Below are 17185 nucleotides of genomic sequence, written 5' to 3' on the forward strand. Positions count from 1 at the left end.
ATTTCTGAAATTGCAATGCTAGTTGTGCTTTAGGAAGGCAATAAGCGGTTTTCCAAACAACCATATCAGCAATTAAGTCTTTCAATTGGATCTCAAGTAGTTACTAATAACAACCGGGCAAGGAAACTTGAAGCTAATTCAAGCTCAAAATGAAGGAAATGGTTAATCTTCATCGGAGAATAAGTGACGAAATTCAAGCCAAGTTAGTGTTTACACGTAGTGGTCACATCAATCCGATTAATGAGATCAATTCTGGGCTAAACCCGCAATAAACTACTGTTTTTATCTTGGTCAGATATCCACATCAAGTTGAAGCCTCCTTTTTCGGGACTATTTTTATCCGCAATGGTATTTCGACAAAACTGGACAAAATTAAGCATGCAGATTTTTCTAACTATTTTGGCCAACTTTGTCTAGTCAGAGCATTAAATTTTAGAAATTTTGATGGCATGCGCAACTCACACAAATGTTAGTTGTTTGCTCCAATGACACGTCGATTGAAATAGCTAATTTCTTGATCTTACGTGTTATACTAATTATAACAGCTTGCACGTTACTCTTTAGGGAAATCACCTCATTCTCAAATCGAACTCCCATAATCTCATCCCAATCCCTTTTTCGTAATTGGTCTTGACAAGATCTTCCTTCGCTGTGCCCAAGTTTCTTTGGTATCTTCAACCCTCGATCCTCCGGCAGTCAGCTTTCTCTTGAATGGAGTTGAGTACCTAATGGAGTAGTACCGAGTGACTATCCTACCCGTTTGAAAGACTATTCATCTTATTTCGGTGTCCTCGCTCGAAGTGGATCCCAAAACTTCGGGCTGAAACCACACTTTACACCCTCTGATACTTAAAAGATACTGATTCCTGGTAGAATACACCTGCTTTGTCTCTCCTAAATTTTTCCAACCGAAATCTTTTGCAGTTCTGTTATGAATCATGCATTCATGAGTAAATTCGGACTGGAAACTGAGGCATGTCCAAATACACTCTGGCCATGTTGCCAAGTTTGACCTGGTTAATCTACCTATCGTGCTCGATGGATATATTACCTCAGGTCACATTCATGAGCACTATTGTTGTTTACCTTGATTTTCTGTGGATATATTGGCGTTAGGTATTTCGTCCTAACACTAGTTTTGTCTAACTTTGCTGCTCTCATTGAATCTGCTTGATGGAAACGGTGCTTTGGCGAATGGCCACGATTTGGGATCAAAAATCTTTTTAGTCAATAAAACTAACAACTGTGAATTATATTTACAAACCTCATATTTATAAATGTACAGTTAAACAAATATTTACAACTATAAAATTTCGAGTATCTTTTGAGATTGTACCCCCACCCCCAGATTGAAGATCACGTGCCATATTTATACAATGATTTACTATGTAATGGCACGTGCACAGTAACTGGGGGTGCATAAAGTACTGGGGGGGGGGGGGGGGGGGCACAAAAGGAACAAGATCCAAAGCTAGAAGAATTATGAATCATTGTTCGTCTGAGGATAAATCGTCTCTGTATGTTCCAGAGCTACTTATGGCGTTACTATCTTTCCTCCGTTTAATTTTGGGCAGTGAATTTTTGGCCAGTTTCTGCTCGAGGTTTTTGAGGCTTTTCAGCTGAGCTTTCAAGTTCTCATCTATTCTCCGGATCTCTCTTTGTGTTTCCTTCTCAATTCTAAAACAACTCATTTGCAAAAAATTCTCTCGTCCAACAACATCACCATTGTCTTAACTCGTTTAACATTTCAAATTTTTTCCGTTTGTACCCCCAGTACGTTATGCACCCCAGTTAGAGAGCACCTGTCATTACATAGTAAATCATTACTTGTGGGGGGCAAATAATATGTACCCACTAAGCGCGTAATAATATGTACCCACTATGTTATAATATGTACCCGTAATATTATGTAATAATATGTACCCACTAACCCCAAAAGTTTCCGATTAAGAATTAATTATATATCTCATTCAGATATTCAATGAAAATGAGATTTGAGTCACCGCTATGTCAAATTCGACTATACCTGAAAAGGTCACAGTTGTGTTTTTGTTTTGCTACACGGAAAGTTGAAGCATCTTATCAATAAATTATAACTTACAGTTCCTGTGAATAATAACATAAAAATAAAATTTTACATTAACGCGGAGAAAACCAAATATAAAATCTAGCCATTTTTCAAAATAAGTTTCAAATATCATATCCAAACAAGAACATAGCTGGCAGATTGCCAGAAAAAAGCCGCAATAGCTTCGTAGATCTGCAGTCTCAAAAAAAAACAGTAAAAAATACAGACCAAAAAAAATCGTCTTTCCATTGAAGGCTGATATTTTATATTTTGATTAAAAATCTGTATAAGTTTTTGCTGCCTCTATTAGCTACTCTCAAATAACCTTCATTTAGAGTGACACATACCCATTTGACCTTATCTCTTTGAATTAAAGTAAATAAAAGTCAATCTCAAAGTGAAGAAGTCATTTTTGAGAGTGAGGTAAGTCAAATGTGACCAAAAATTTAATCACGCGAATGAACAAAAAACTCGCTCCACTAAGAGCGAAAAATGACGTCACGCACGCAATTCAGTTGAAATTGCATGAACGAATGAACAAAAAGCAGATTTGAAGTGGTTGTGACGGCATATGGTCGAAACAAAAATCGCCACGACGAAATAAAAAAAACATAGCAGGACAAGTCCTGACGTAAATTCAAAGAAATTTCATTGAATAAGCAAAAAACTAGACATAAAACGGAATATGAGTGAATTGGGAAAACCATTTCTAAAGAAATCAGATCAAAACATAAAAAAACAGAAAATCAATGTAAAAATCCCGCAGGTTAACAAAAAACCATTAGCGAGAAATGAAATTTTGGTTCAAACAAAAAACTAGGTCTAGAATGAACTATGAATGGATTGGCAAAACCATTTAGAAAAAAAATCCAATCCAAAAAATCGAAAAAACAGCAAAAAATCAAAGTGAAATTGCCGCATGTGAACAAAAACCACTACCGAGAAACCGAGTTTCCGTTCAAACACCGTACTCACACTCTACTTCAAAATTAGCATGAAAAAATTCACGCCACAAAACCACTCGCTTTTTCGCTCCATTTCCTGTTTTGGCGTGACCAAAATCACTACTCCAATTTGACTTCAAAAATCATGAAAATGTGTGAACAGATCTTAAAAAAAGACAGCGTCCAATACAATTCAAATTCTTTGAACTGTAAAATGTAAAAAAAACCAAGAGAAGGCCAATAATAGCCCCAGCTATCGGTATTCGGCTATTAATGAATTTTTAGCTTATTATTATTGCCTGCAAATTATTTGTGTTCAAAGACTTATTACACCGCCTCTTGTCTCTTTTTTCATTGTATTGTGTACTATGATATCAAATATGATACGACGAAATTCTGTGTCTATTGCTTATTGATGAAAAATAAAACTTGCCTTTCAATATTTCCATCACTTCGGAGAAAAAGTAAGTCTAAAGTACAAGAGCAAGTAAACTTATCAACTAAACAAGGATTGCTATAATTGAAAGAGCGTTCTATCTAAAGCGTTTGATCCACGTGAACGGGGAGATTGAAAACGAATTCAATATGACATTCTAAACTCACGGAGAAAGCACAATAATTGGATATAGCCTTAGAAATTAACATAGCCATCAGATCGCCGGAATAGCTGCAAAAGAAAGACTTGCGTGCCGTATAATAGAGATAGAAACAGATACAGTTATAAGTTAAAAATTTATCGATGCCAATCAAAAAGCTATGTAAAAAACATTCACCAATAAATTAAGAACGCTTGAGATCCATTCCCCAGAAGCCTTTTCATTAGTGACCTTTATTACACATTTGAGTTCCTTCGACCTTAAGTTAATTCAAATTAAACTTGAGTTTTAAAAAGCAAAGCCATTTTATTGAGTGAGCTAAGTCATATATGATCAAAATCTAACCACGCAATGACCTAAAGACTTTCGCTAAAGAGTGAGAAATGACATTACATGCGCAAATGCCCTTAGTGAGAGGAAGAAGTCATTCAGCTTTGCTGTGTGAATCAACAGAAAACGAAAAAAGAGCATGAGAGATTAAACAAAAACATAGCTGGACGAATTCCGTCAGCAACTCGAAGCGTCGAAACTTTACAAAAGCAGCCAAAAGCATTACTTTTGTCTTAAAACAGTAACTCTTTAAATCACCAGATTTAATTTTAAAAATAGGTAATATTAACAGCGCTGTCAGAACGAGAACGATTTGAGCATCGATATCATTGGAACAAGTCAATAAAAATTATGACTTCCTGCAGCAACAATACGAACAGAGCACATACTTAAAATATAAGACAATTTTTTCTTCAAAAACTCACAGAAATCTCGACAACGTTAACTTCATATGATTAAAAACATTTGATAATGTTGAAAAATGGCCAAATTTCTTAGGATTGTCAAATACTGAGACAAAATAATGCTCAAAAAACTGACACGGCTATAAATTTTAAAGTCTTAAAAATTAAAATTTTAAAATCAACTTTGCGAACCAATAGACATTTGGAAAACATCAGGAAGATAATACTCCAAGAAATCAAACTGATTTTCACACACACAAAAATTGGGACTCAAGAAAACACATGTTTTCGTTTTGGAGTCACAGCATTTAAGACAAGAATAAGATCTTATTTTCTCTTATTAGAGATATAATAGACAAAATGAGTTCAAACAATTGCGAAAAATAAAATTATCATGAAACAGACAAAAGTAACAGAAAAATGCTCAAAAGCAAATAAATCATTTATAAATAAAACACAGCCCTGAAGAATTTTCGCAGAAAGAATTAATCAGTCAACATTGAAACGGAATTCCAACAAATTCGCATGCTGCATTATAGATAAGAAGCATTATAGATATCTAAGAAGCAATTCAAAAACAATAACTTTTTTAAACAACTGATTAAAGCCGAGCGAAAAAACTCTACGTCCTAGAAGAGAGCTAGAATGACACATGCTAGAATGTGGTGATTATGGACATATTGTAATTAATCATAAACAAAAAAAGACTACTACTTGATTTTTGAAGGTAAAAAAAATTGAAACCAAAAATATTTCATTATTAAGCATTCGACGCTTAGATATAATACTTAATCATCCTCCTGTAAGCAAAAGTGAAGTCGAGTTCTAAGATTCAAAACATTAAAAAATTTTGAAAATGTCAGAAGTTAAAATTGCACATATTTTAATTTTCTTTCTTGAACTTCAAGGGCTCAACGCCAAAAAAAGTTCAAATGACAGTAAAACGAATTGAAATCCCTGAAGATGCAAAGACTCTCTAGTATATGAAGCCAAAAAACAAACAAAAAACTGGACAAAACGGCCAAAATCGGATAAGAATATGTACTATTTTTTTAAAAAATACAAATACCTCACGGTAAAGAAGAGGTATTCACTGCATGAATTATCTAAGGGAAGTTGCCATGTGCACCGATAAGTCAGCTTAAACATCCAAAAATGTAGAAATCACTAAAAAAGCCAAAAATTAACTTAAAAAATTGATGAGTGCACATTTTACACTTGAAATTCTCTTAGGCTCTCAAAACAATGTGGTATCAATTTCAGAGGGTCACATATTAAAACATAAACCGACAAATGTCGGAAGAATTGCTCTTGAACGACAGGCGAGGCAATTTAAATCATGGTCTTTAGTATAGATAAATTTTTCTTTATGGGTGCAAAAAAACCTCGACCCGCAAAAACAACTGCGCTACGAGACACTTAATTAGACTATGCTGCAAACAATTTTATATTAGCAACAAGCTTTAATTGTAAGCACTAGAGATCACTCAAAAATGATGAACAAAAGCGTGAAAAAGTCACTTGAGAAGTCAACGAATGTTCTAAAAGAAAAGCGCAAAATTGTCAAGCAAAAAATTTGCATAAAAAAGACACAAACGTTTACAATAATTGCTATGAACTGCGTTCAAGGCAATTAAACAGCATATACTAAACATAGCTGGCAGATTGCCAGAAAATAGCCGCAATAGATTCGTAGATCGGCAGTCTAAAAAAAAACAGTAAAAAAGACAGATAAAAAAATTCGTCTTTTCATTGAAGGCTGATCTGTTATATTTTGATTAAAAATCTGCATAAGTTATTGCTGCCTCTATCAGCTGATCTCAAATAACCTTCACTTAGAGTGACACACACCCATTTGACCTTATCTCTTTGAATTAAATTAAATAAAATTCAATTTCATATTGAAGTCATTTTTGAGAGTGAGGTAAGTCAGGTGTGACCAAAAATTTAATCACGCGCATGAACAAAAACACTCGCTCCACTAAGAGCGAAAAATGACGTCACACATGCAATTCAGTGGAAATTGCATGAACGAATGAACAAAAAGTGGCTGTGACGTCATATGGTCGTAACAAAAATCATGACGACGAAATAAAAAACATAGCCGGAAGAATTCCGGAAGCGACTCGAAGCGTAAAAACTTGACAAAAACCCTAATTGCAGCTGAAACCATTACCTTTTTTAAACCATAAACTAATCACCCCCCCCCCCCCCCCCCAATTGGTGAAATTTAAACCACTGTCACCAAGAGAAACAAAATGCCGCAAAAATATTTATTATTGAAAACGTTTGGTAAGGATAACTGCAAAATAATTAGGATAATCAAAACACTGATAGTCTCAAAAAACTGACAGGGCTATCAACTGCCCTCAAATAATTCATGATTCTAATCTCAAAAAGATCGCTAAAGCAAACGGCAGATAATATTAACTTAGAAACTAAATTAAATTTTTCAAAAAAAAATGCTCAAAGTTAAGAATCAGAAAACTACTAGTGAGAATTCTCATCACTGCAATTAAGACAAAAACAACATATACTTTTTTCTTCTTGTATATATGCTAAACAACATGATTTCAAACTAACTCAAAAATTAAAATAATCATAGAAAAGCAACAGAGTAATATTTAAAGGCAAAAAAATGTTTAAGAACAATACCAAGGTCGGAAAAAATACTATAAAAAGTAATAAGTGGAAGTTATGGAAAAGGCTTTCTAGTAAACTCTTAGTACTGCCTTATGTTGAATGAAATCAATTGCAAACCAAAGAAATGACGAAAATCTAAGAAAAAGCCGAAATCATTCAATTTGTCAAAAACTGAAAAAATCAATATAACCAGTATAAATGTAGGTGCCAGGACAGAGCTAGAATGATACAAGCTAGAATGTGAACAATATGGACACAATGTAAGGAACACCGTAACAAAGACTAATTCTTGATTTTTGAAAGTTCAAATCAAAGTTTAAATTTTTGAGTTTAAAAATCAAATTTGAAAAAACAAGAAAAACTAACACCATTTCATTTTTCAGCATTCGAGACATAGAAAAGACAACGATTCATCCGGGACAAAAATCTATCCTCCTGAACAGATCAAAAAAGAAAAAGCAGAAATCAAACATACGAAACATTGAAACATTTTGCAAAAAAAGGTCAAAAAATTTTTAGGACTGCATTTATAAAATTTAACTGTTTTTCAAAAATTTAACGCTAAATAATTATTGACGTTTTTATTGAAACGAAATTAAAGCCCCTCATGTTGCACAAAAAGAATATTTCTAGTAATTAAAAATAAAAAAAACAGACAAAAAACTGAGAAAAATAGGGAAAAAACTACCAAAATCGGATTAGCATATGTACAATTTTATAAAACAAAATAACATCGAGGAAAGAAGAGGCATTGAGTATATGAATTGTTAACGGGAAGTTGTCATATTGACTGATTTTTGACAAAAAGACGGCTAAAAGATCCAAAAATGAAGAAAATAATAGGAAAAAAGCCAAAAAATAATTAAAAAATCAAGAAATTTATGCCAACGCGTTTTCAGGCTCTGCAAAATACTGTACTATTAATTTCCAATGTTTACATTTCAATATAGCATCGAATAAAATCATTTCTACAAAAAACCAAATTACAAGCAAAACAAAATGGGCCACTTAGACGAAAAAACGGCTGAAAACAGTTATCCATATGTGCCATTCAGTCAAAAACTATTTTTCGAAGTCAAAAAGTCATTCACTAAACGCAGCGCATGATCAAAAAACTTCTCTCGCTCAGAAAAAATTAGCTCACACGGCAATTTTTCTCACTTTTGCTTTTAGGTCAAAACAGCGTCTGAACGAATAGTACTTCCGGTAAAAAAAAAAACCTTAAGAAAACCAATACTCCTCTTCGAGTCGTAAAAAAACCAAGAGAAGGCCAATAATAGCCCCAGCTATCGCTGTGCGGCTATTAAAAATGTACACAAAAACCAAATCAAACAAAAAAATAGGCCAAAACGCCTAAAACGGTTATGTATATGTGCCATTATGACAAAAACTCTTTTTAAAGTCCAAAAGTCAATAACTGGAACGCAGTGCTTGATCTTTGGCTCAGCAAAAACTTCTTTGGCTCAGCAAAACTTAGTTCAAATGGCAATTTTGCTCACATTCGCTTTTAGGTCAAAATGCCGTCCAAACGAATAGGTTAAAAAACCTTAAGAAAACAAATAATCATCTAGTAAAAACCAAGAGCATCGCAATATAGCTGCGCAAGCGGAAAAGATCCAACAGGGGTTTCGACTTCTCGATTAGATGATCCTAATTTTTTCCTACAATTGATTTGACTGTCTTGAGTAACTAAGTTGATTCATTCATTTTAATGCTTTATTTATATTAAAGCTAGAGATTAAATTGTCTTAATCAACTCCTGCGGAAAGTGATAATGATAAATTTGAGCATTGTGTCAGTGTTTTACCTTGTCATTTCCTTCTTTCTCGTCATGGCATTGTCATTGACTTCATTGATGACATCTTGTAACGTGAGTGTCTCCTGGCTACACATACAATATCAGTTAAGAGATTCAAAAATTACTCGTCATTTCGTTCATTACATTTCACCCACAGTGCCAAATACCCAAAAGTCATTTAACTCCCATCAAAAAAATTATCTATAATAAAGGTGACCAATAATCTGAATTGAGTTTCATAAACATTGGGGAAGTTAGAAATAATGGTTAAAATTGTATTGGTTAAATTGGCAATAGATAATTTGTTCTCGTTAGCTCAGATTTGAGTAGCATATCATTTATACTATAATATTTTATTTATATCATCTTATATGGCAGAGACTGAAACTAAAAACATAAGCAATGCCTACACAAACAATGTCAGTTGATGAGAGATTCAGGAATTACTTATCATTTTTCCTTTAATACTTTTCACCCGTAGTGCCAAATACCCGAAGTCAATTTACCCCCATAATAAAAATTATCTTTTATGATAAATGTGTTCGATAATCTGAATTGAACTTCATAAACGTTGAAGAAGTTCAAAATGAGGGTAAAAATTGCATTGGTTAATTTGGCAATGGGTAACTTGTCCTCATTAGCTCAGATTCGAGTAGCGTATCATTTGGGCTATAATATTTGATGTAGATCATCTTATATGGAGCAGACTGAAACAAAAATAGTCGGGCCAATTGCTCTCAAACGATTAGCGAGCGGTTCGCATCGTCAGTAGCCAGATGCCGTTTAGGGAGACTAGCTTTCGTTTAATTGAAGGGGTATGGGGAGAGAGCGCTTGGTTACGGGTGCAACGATGAGCAGATGGTGGGCATTGGGGGTAAGGTGAGGGACAGGGTAAAAAGTGTGCGTGTGTGTGTGTGTGTGTGTGTGTGGGGGGGGGGGGGGTAGGTACGGGGGGTCAAACTCTAACAACCGCCCTTCACACCATGAATTTATGTATGCAAAACAGTTTCGGCGAATCGCATACTTAAATAAGCCGAAAGACTAAGAGAACTTAATGCCCCCCGGCGCTACTTATGTATCCCCCTTTGAGCAAAAAACGGTCAAGTAAAATCGTATAAAAAGACCACAGGCCTAATATAATTGCTACACACTTCGTTTGAGAGCAATTAAACATTGCTTATTTTAGCAGCTGGCGGTGCTATTTATTTGTTTCGATGATAAATAATTTTATTTGTTTCGATGATAAATTTTATTTGTTTCGATGATAAATAAACTAACTTGAGTTTTTCAACTTGCACTCTGACCATAGTGTTCGGTCCGGTGGTGTGCTGACTCTTCCCAGCCAGGGATTTGGAGTGTAGCCAGTGGGCAACTAGGGGACTCCTTCCATATATGGTGAATGGTAGCCTCTCCATCTGGTCAGAACCCGCAGCCGGCATTGACTGAAACGATATTGACGTCACTGTGTGAAAGAAAACAAGCAAGTCTTTAGAAATTAGAAAACATGTTTAACCTATCCCATCTAAAATATTTCATTAAAAATTTAACGGCTATCGCTGAATTAAACACATCGAATGTATTCTAAGAAAATAGGTTCGCAGACAATTAAATCATTATCTTAAATTTTCAGAGTCTTTTGAATGGCAAATTTCCGTACTGCAAAATTAACGATAACCGACCGTCTCAGGATTCCTGATGTGAACATCAATTTAATCACAATTGCTGAACATAAACCGACTAATGGAAGAATTGCTCTCGAACGACAGGCGATGAAATTTGACTCAGGGAGGGGCTGTAGCCTAGATAAATTTTTCTTTATGGGTGCAAAAATAGCCTGACTTCCCGCTTGACCTCACTATAGAACGGACCTCCCTAACAACGTTGGGCCTCCCGATACATCACCAGAAGCACTGCAAACTCGGCCATCAGATCTTTCCTGTTGCTATGCTGCAATCAATTATATTTTAGCTACAAGCTTTACTTTGGAGTGAGAGCAATAGAGATCACTCAAAAATGAAGAACGAAAACGTGAAAAAGTCACTTGAGAAGTCAAAGAATGCTCTAGAAGAAAAGTGCAAAAACGGTCAAGCAAAAAAATTGCATAAAAAAGACCAACACGTTTACAATAATTGCTATGAATTTCGATCGAGAGCAAAAGAAATCTTTCAAAGTTAATAAACTGTATTTGTGAAATAGATTGTAAAAATTATATCAATACTTTCGTATCCAAAATTCCTATCGAAACCCGTTAAACCAGCACAAAATGTAAATTCTGTTGTTGATGATGAAAATGTGACGGGTGGTTGGGGGAGGGGATTAAAATTTTTAAGTGCCCCCAAATAACGCCATTAAAGGTTATTAAATACCACTATTAAGTTTTTAAAAATTGACATAATGAGGGAAAAAATGTGCATAAAAGACGCACGTCTATAAACATAATCGACAAACGTCGAAAGAGTTGCTCTCGAACGACTAGTGGGAGCTCTAATCAATTGCAGCCTGCTTCAGTCGGGGGGGGGGGGTGGGACTAAGAAGTTCAACAGTGGGCTTCAAATAACCGCATTAAAGGTTAATATATACCACTCTTAAGATTTAAAGTGAAAAGTGCCTCCAGTTTCGGCGCCGTTTTCATTTAACTTTGAGTACTAAATTGCCGCCGATTGAGGTCAGCTGCTTAAAATTGCGAATGAGAGAGAAATTTAGATCACGCAAAAACAAAAAGGTCAAGTGCGCAAAAGCCACTCGAAAAGTCAAAACGGTCGATCAAAAATTTTGTATAAAAAAGACCAACACGTTTACAACAACTGCTGCAAACTTCGTTGTAGAGCAATTAATCAATCTGAAACAACTATGATGTCAATTTTAACAAATTTTCAAATTTTAGGTAACAAAAAGCGACACCAGACAACACAGTCGTGGAGAGTATTTAGTAAATAAAAACAGGCAATCAAAGACCAATAACAACTTTTCCCATAGAACCACCATACTCCGTGACGTAGTCATTTGTAGCTTCAGACAATTTGGAGAAAACTTAAACACATCAACTCGGAGCAAATTACACTGGGATTTCGTCATGTCGCAACACACTCTTTGCAACTGTGACAGCTGACATAGAACGGAAGTGAAATAACTCTCGAGAAAACTTGGGTTTCAGAAGTTTCTGAAAAACCACGATTAGGTACAACTCCTTAATAAGGTGGTGTGGCACTCTGATGGATGGCATGCTCACGCAATAACAAAAAATCGTAGCTCAAATTATGTATTTTTGCATAGAAATATCGTCAAGGACATTATGTCATTCCAGTATTTCATCTCCGCAAGAATTGTATTGTACCTATTTTGGTTTATCAATCTGTGCACGCGAGGGAGTCAAACCCCCATCTTCAAGTTACGTGAGCGGTACGAAAGAAAGCGGTAACTGTAGAGTAACTGCTTTACAATTACTCTCTGTTTCATTGAACAAGATAGGATTAATTTGAATTTTTTTGAAAAACGAAATCGATCAGCAGAGGAAATTGAATTCGATTCTGCCTCGCTTTTGATCTCGATTAACAATTTTATTGCTCGAAATGTAGTCAGAATGGAGCATATATAATTAGTATTTGAGACAGCTCAAATTAATTGTTTTTCACTAAAACACACCGCTTAATGGAATTTTATATGAAGGGACATTTTGTGATACTATACTTTCCATGCACCAACTTCAGAAACGTCAGCAAAAACTATAAGAATTAATGAAAAAAATTCCCAGAATCTGAGAAAGGGTAATCTCTATGCTATTCAATTTTGACTGTTTCATCATTTTAGAGGTAAGTATTTTGAAGCTTGAGTTTCAACGGTCGACAGACAAGTCTCCTGCTTTGAATTAAGATCTAAGTTTGATGATTTGAATTTTTATTCATTTTATGGCGAGGAAACATTGCCCTTCTTAGTTCGATATTCTCTGCCCTCATTTTGAACTCCGCCTATATGATTGTGTGTGTACATTAGGCTCTGACCAATACGCCTAGAAAAACAAGGAGGCTCGGTAATGTCCGATCGCACATAAAGTTCCGACCCCGTTCAATCTCAATTTTGGAATAATTGTCTACCAAATGAGGAACAGATAGAAAATCCCCAACAACTCAAGCATCTTTCAAAAAAATTGGTGTATAAACAAAAAAGATAGCCTCAAAAGCAAAAAAACTCAGTGGAGTAAAAAATGACGCATTAGATTGAGATCTGCCGTTATTAAGAACTATGTCCATTTTTTTAAAAAGTTTAATAACATAGCTGGCAGATTGCCAGAAAATAGCCGCAATAGATTCGTAGATCGGCAGTCTCAAAAAAAAACAGTAAAAAAGACAGACCAAAAAAATTTGTCTTTTCATTGAAGGCTGATCTGTTAAATTTTGATTAAAAATCTGTATAAGTTACAGCTGCCTCTATTAGCTGATCTCATAACCTTCATTTAGAGTTACACACACCCATTTGACCTTATCTCTTTGAATTAAAGTAAATAAAAGTCAATTTCAAAGTGAGGAAGTCATTTTTGAGAGTGAGGTAAGTCAAGTGTGACCAAAAATTTAATCATGCGAATGAACAAAAAAACTCGCTCCACTAAGAGCGAAAAATGACGTCACGCATGCAATTCAGTTGAAATTGCATGAACGAATGAACAAAAAGTGACTGTGACGTCATATGGTCGTAACAAAAATCATGACGACGAAATAAAAAAAAAACCAAGAGAAGGCCAATAATAGCCCCAGCTATCGCTGTGCGGGTATTAAAAAAAGTCAAAATGGCGTCAGACAAAATCCAAACTAAATTAAACAACTTGCACTTCACTAGAAAAGATAAGGGACCAGTCCATAATGAGGATCGGTAACTATTAGACAAAAAAGAACAAAAACATTAAAATTAAAAAATTTCCTTAAACTTTTTCTAAAGTTTTTGAAAAACAATTTATTTCAAAGTATTTAAAACCATTAGAAATCAACTGAAAACATCTCACACGCTTAAGATTACCTATAGGACCGCATTAAGACCTATCAGTATTCAAATTTTGGGATCAGTATTAAAAGGGAACGACAAAATAGACAACAAACAAAAATAAAACTAAAACTTGCCAGAACACGTGGTCGAAGCCACAAAGCCATATTTTGCCCCTCGAAAATGTTCGATTTCGCCTTCTTCGAACACCCATAAAAAAGAAAGAGCACAATTAAGTATTATTGTAAATTTAGAAAAAAAAATATTTCCAAGGTCATGAAAGCCATTAATTACTAAATAGGTTCGTTTATTTGATCAAGGGGAGCCCTTGAGACCTTTAATTATCCAGAATATGTCTTAAAACTACAAAAAAATCAAATTCCTTTTTTTTGAGAAAAACCCGTGTTGAAGCCAGTTAAGTCATAACGAATTCTTTAAAAACATTAGATTTTGTGACACCAATAACTTTTGACACCCCCTTGACATCATGGACATAATGTCATATATGACGTGTAATTAACGAGACTAGGTAACAAATAAAAAAAATTGCAAAGTTAGGGTTTTTTGAAAACAATTGTTTTCAAAGTCATGAAATCCAACAGCTATCTACTCAAATCACAATATCGGCTCATCCATTCTTCCATAAAAAAGTCAATAAAACCTGAAATTCTTCGAGAAAATGGTGTCGAAGCCGTTTAAACCATAATCCATATCTTTAAAGATTTTGATATATTCAATGGTGCCTTGTTTTGAACACCAATAAGGTGGTATGTGATCTGTCAATAATGTGATAATGTGACAAATCAATAAAACGTGAAAAATGGAGAAAGGCCTTAAAATTAAAAAAAATAGGAAGAAAACTTGGAGCGTACAACCGCAAAAAAGGTTAAATCTTAATTCAGTAGAAATGAGAAGCATTCTTTCCTCGCTGACACTAAGCTACAAGTTAACCAAAATAAGACAAAAAAGTAGAGGCAAAGTCCAATAAGCCATTATTTATTTATTCAAGTATTTTTAAAAGTCAAAACGACTATAAGCTTTCAAGTCAGAAACTAGATAGATTAATTGGGAGCTGCGTAGGAACACCTGAATTTTCTATCGTTATAGATATAGATTCTTTTGTTATTTAAAAAATCAAAAAAATGCTGCGTTTTTGATAATCAACGAGAAAAGTTAGAAAACGGCAAAATTTTAATTACAGAGCACTCTCGATAAAAATGGAAGAAGGACTAGCCCCTTTTTGAGTTTACTGAGATCGTGTTGTGGTTTTTTGGTGTGTACTTCTGGGAAAATAAATCAAAGTGGACTAAAGAACCTTATTTCGTGCTATTATTTCGTGAATATTTAGCCAAAAAATTTATTCAAAATATTCAACAATACTTTTTTGTCTTTATTATTCTCTGGTCCAATATTCACAAAAAATTGAAACATCAATAATTCGCACTAGAAAACGAAATTCAATAAAATGTTTTTAATTCCATATTCTATACTGGACGGGCTTTTAAGTGATACCACGCACAACTCTCTACGATGAATATATCGATCGGTCAAAATTATCTGAACAAAAAAACCCATCTGAGATATAGTTCCTTCCCCCTCAAGAGGGGTCGGAACAAAAACTTCGAAAAGTTGCACAAGATTTCAAGTTCGTTGTTCGATCTGTGCTCGTTTCGTTGAAGAGCAACCAAAAGTTTGAAGCTACATTTTACGCTAAATCAAAAGTTTTATTACTTGTTGCCATTCATTTCCGTTTGCAAAATTTTAGTGTTTATAAAAAGATTACTTTTAAAGCGGCAGCATTTACTGGGCATGATATTTACTTGAGCCAAATGGTCCAAGAATGCAATGAAGCATGAAAAATTGCAATCCAGATTTGGCAAATTTGGAAATTTTGTGTCGGGCAATAGACTTCTGTTGGAATAGACGAGGTTCCACTTTGATAAGGAACTTTATCTTGAGCGGCAATGAGTGTAGGTGCGTCCTTTCAAACAGACAAGCGTGTAGGTTTTAGCCCTAGGAGGGTACAATATATCTGAGCAGTAAAATCAATTACAAACACAACAAATACCTCAGCTGAAAGGAATAGAATCGTAAATTAGTGGCTCGGCCCTTTACTGTGATCGTAATCCCTTACGCGTGGGAACACCCTAAGAGAAGACTTAAAAGACACTTGAGCTAAATTCAATATCGCTTCAGAGCTCAGACGGTATTGCAAATTTAATATCTCAACACTAAAGATCTCCAATTTAGTTAAGATTCTGACACAGATACGTCTGATCAAAGACAAATGGATGAAATCATACCTTTCTATTCTCTGTTAGAAACTTGAATGCGACCCAATAGTTGATTACTTCATTTATATATGCAAATTTATTTATGCGTCCATGCAGTAATATTCGATATTACACCAATAAAAAACACAATGATAAATAATTCACGTGAGCGTAATTCTTTATTATAACGAAGGCCACCTCTTAAACGTGATGCTCCCTCCCTCACTATTATAAAAGTTTATCACAAATTTTTTTATCTGAAATCTTTTTACAAATCTCTGGAACGGCAAACGCCTCAGATTAATTTTAATACTATAGAAACAATAGAACACTAAAAAATAAATCCAAAATAGTTCGAAAAAATGAGCCAATCATATCCGACTAACGCCGGGCGAATTACTTTCAAACGACTGCCCAAAGGCTGGCTTAGTTGGTAGAGCTAACTGCAGCTTAGAGAGGCTAGTTTAAGCTTAATTGCGAGGGGTGTGTGGAGCCTGGAATTTAAAATAAAAATTGAATATTTTTTTTCATATATTAGTTGACATAAAACCTTAACCTGTGATCCAAGGACACTAAAATTATATTCGGTTCAGTATATCAGGCACACAATAACAAGCAAACAAAAATCTCATATTCCAAAGAAAAGGAAGAAATCTTAAGATCAAGATGCCAAAAAATAGTCATACTTTTCTCAATTTTTGGTCATATTTTTCAACAAACAAAAATTTTCAAAACCAATAAAACTGTAATCGATTGGTAACTTAACTTGGTTCAGGCAACAAAAACAGTTTAAAACATCTAATTTGGCATAAATTTTAATTGCCTAAAAACTTTAGAACGCTGCAAAATGATCTTGATATAATTATTTCAGCCACTTCAAGCCTTCTGCAAAAAACATAGAAGTTCAGACAAAAAAATCAATCGACAAAGCCACAAGAATAAAATCACTGAAATGAAAAAGTTTTCTTATCTCAGATTTTCCCTCCCTTAACAAGGGCTGTATGACCAAAAACGTCTGTTCGCTCCACTCTTGGAATTTGTTCAGAAGTCAAAACAATTCCTGCTTCAAATTTACTCTAATCAAATTGATTGAAAAAGAGAATCCAATCCAATACTGCCCTTCGCGTCGTAAGAAGCGAATCGATATATCAATCGGAC

At 34.5% G+C, this 17185-nt stretch overlaps 1 protein-coding gene across 2 annotated transcripts in view; it reads right to left on the reverse strand.

Annotated features, from left to right (window-relative positions):
• Window positions 1-1110: 1110 nt before the first annotated feature.
• LOC142350001 (uncharacterized) overlaps window positions 1111-17185 on the reverse strand; it is a 64720-nt gene continuing 48645 nt past the window's right edge. Inside the window, exons 10-12 of one of the 2 annotated variants that reach the window (XM_075401887.1) lie at window positions 10062-10225; window positions 8793-8870; window positions 1111-1677 (exon numbers count right to left, since the gene is read on the reverse strand). In XM_075401887.1, the coding sequence (XP_075258002.1) occupies window positions 1488-1677; window positions 8793-8870; window positions 10062-10225 (432 nt within the window). In that variant the 3' untranslated portion in view covers window positions 1111-1487. The remainder of the gene's footprint in view (window positions 1678-8792; window positions 8871-10061; window positions 10226-17185) is intronic. The other variant, XM_075401888.1, reaches the window with a different exon arrangement.

This window comes from Convolutriloba macropyga, chromosome 11 (genome assembly GCF_964194025.1).
Source record: "Convolutriloba macropyga chromosome 11, txConMacr16.3, whole genome shotgun sequence".
Lineage (NCBI taxonomy): Eukaryota > Metazoa > Xenacoelomorpha > Acoela > Convolutidae > Convolutriloba > Convolutriloba macropyga.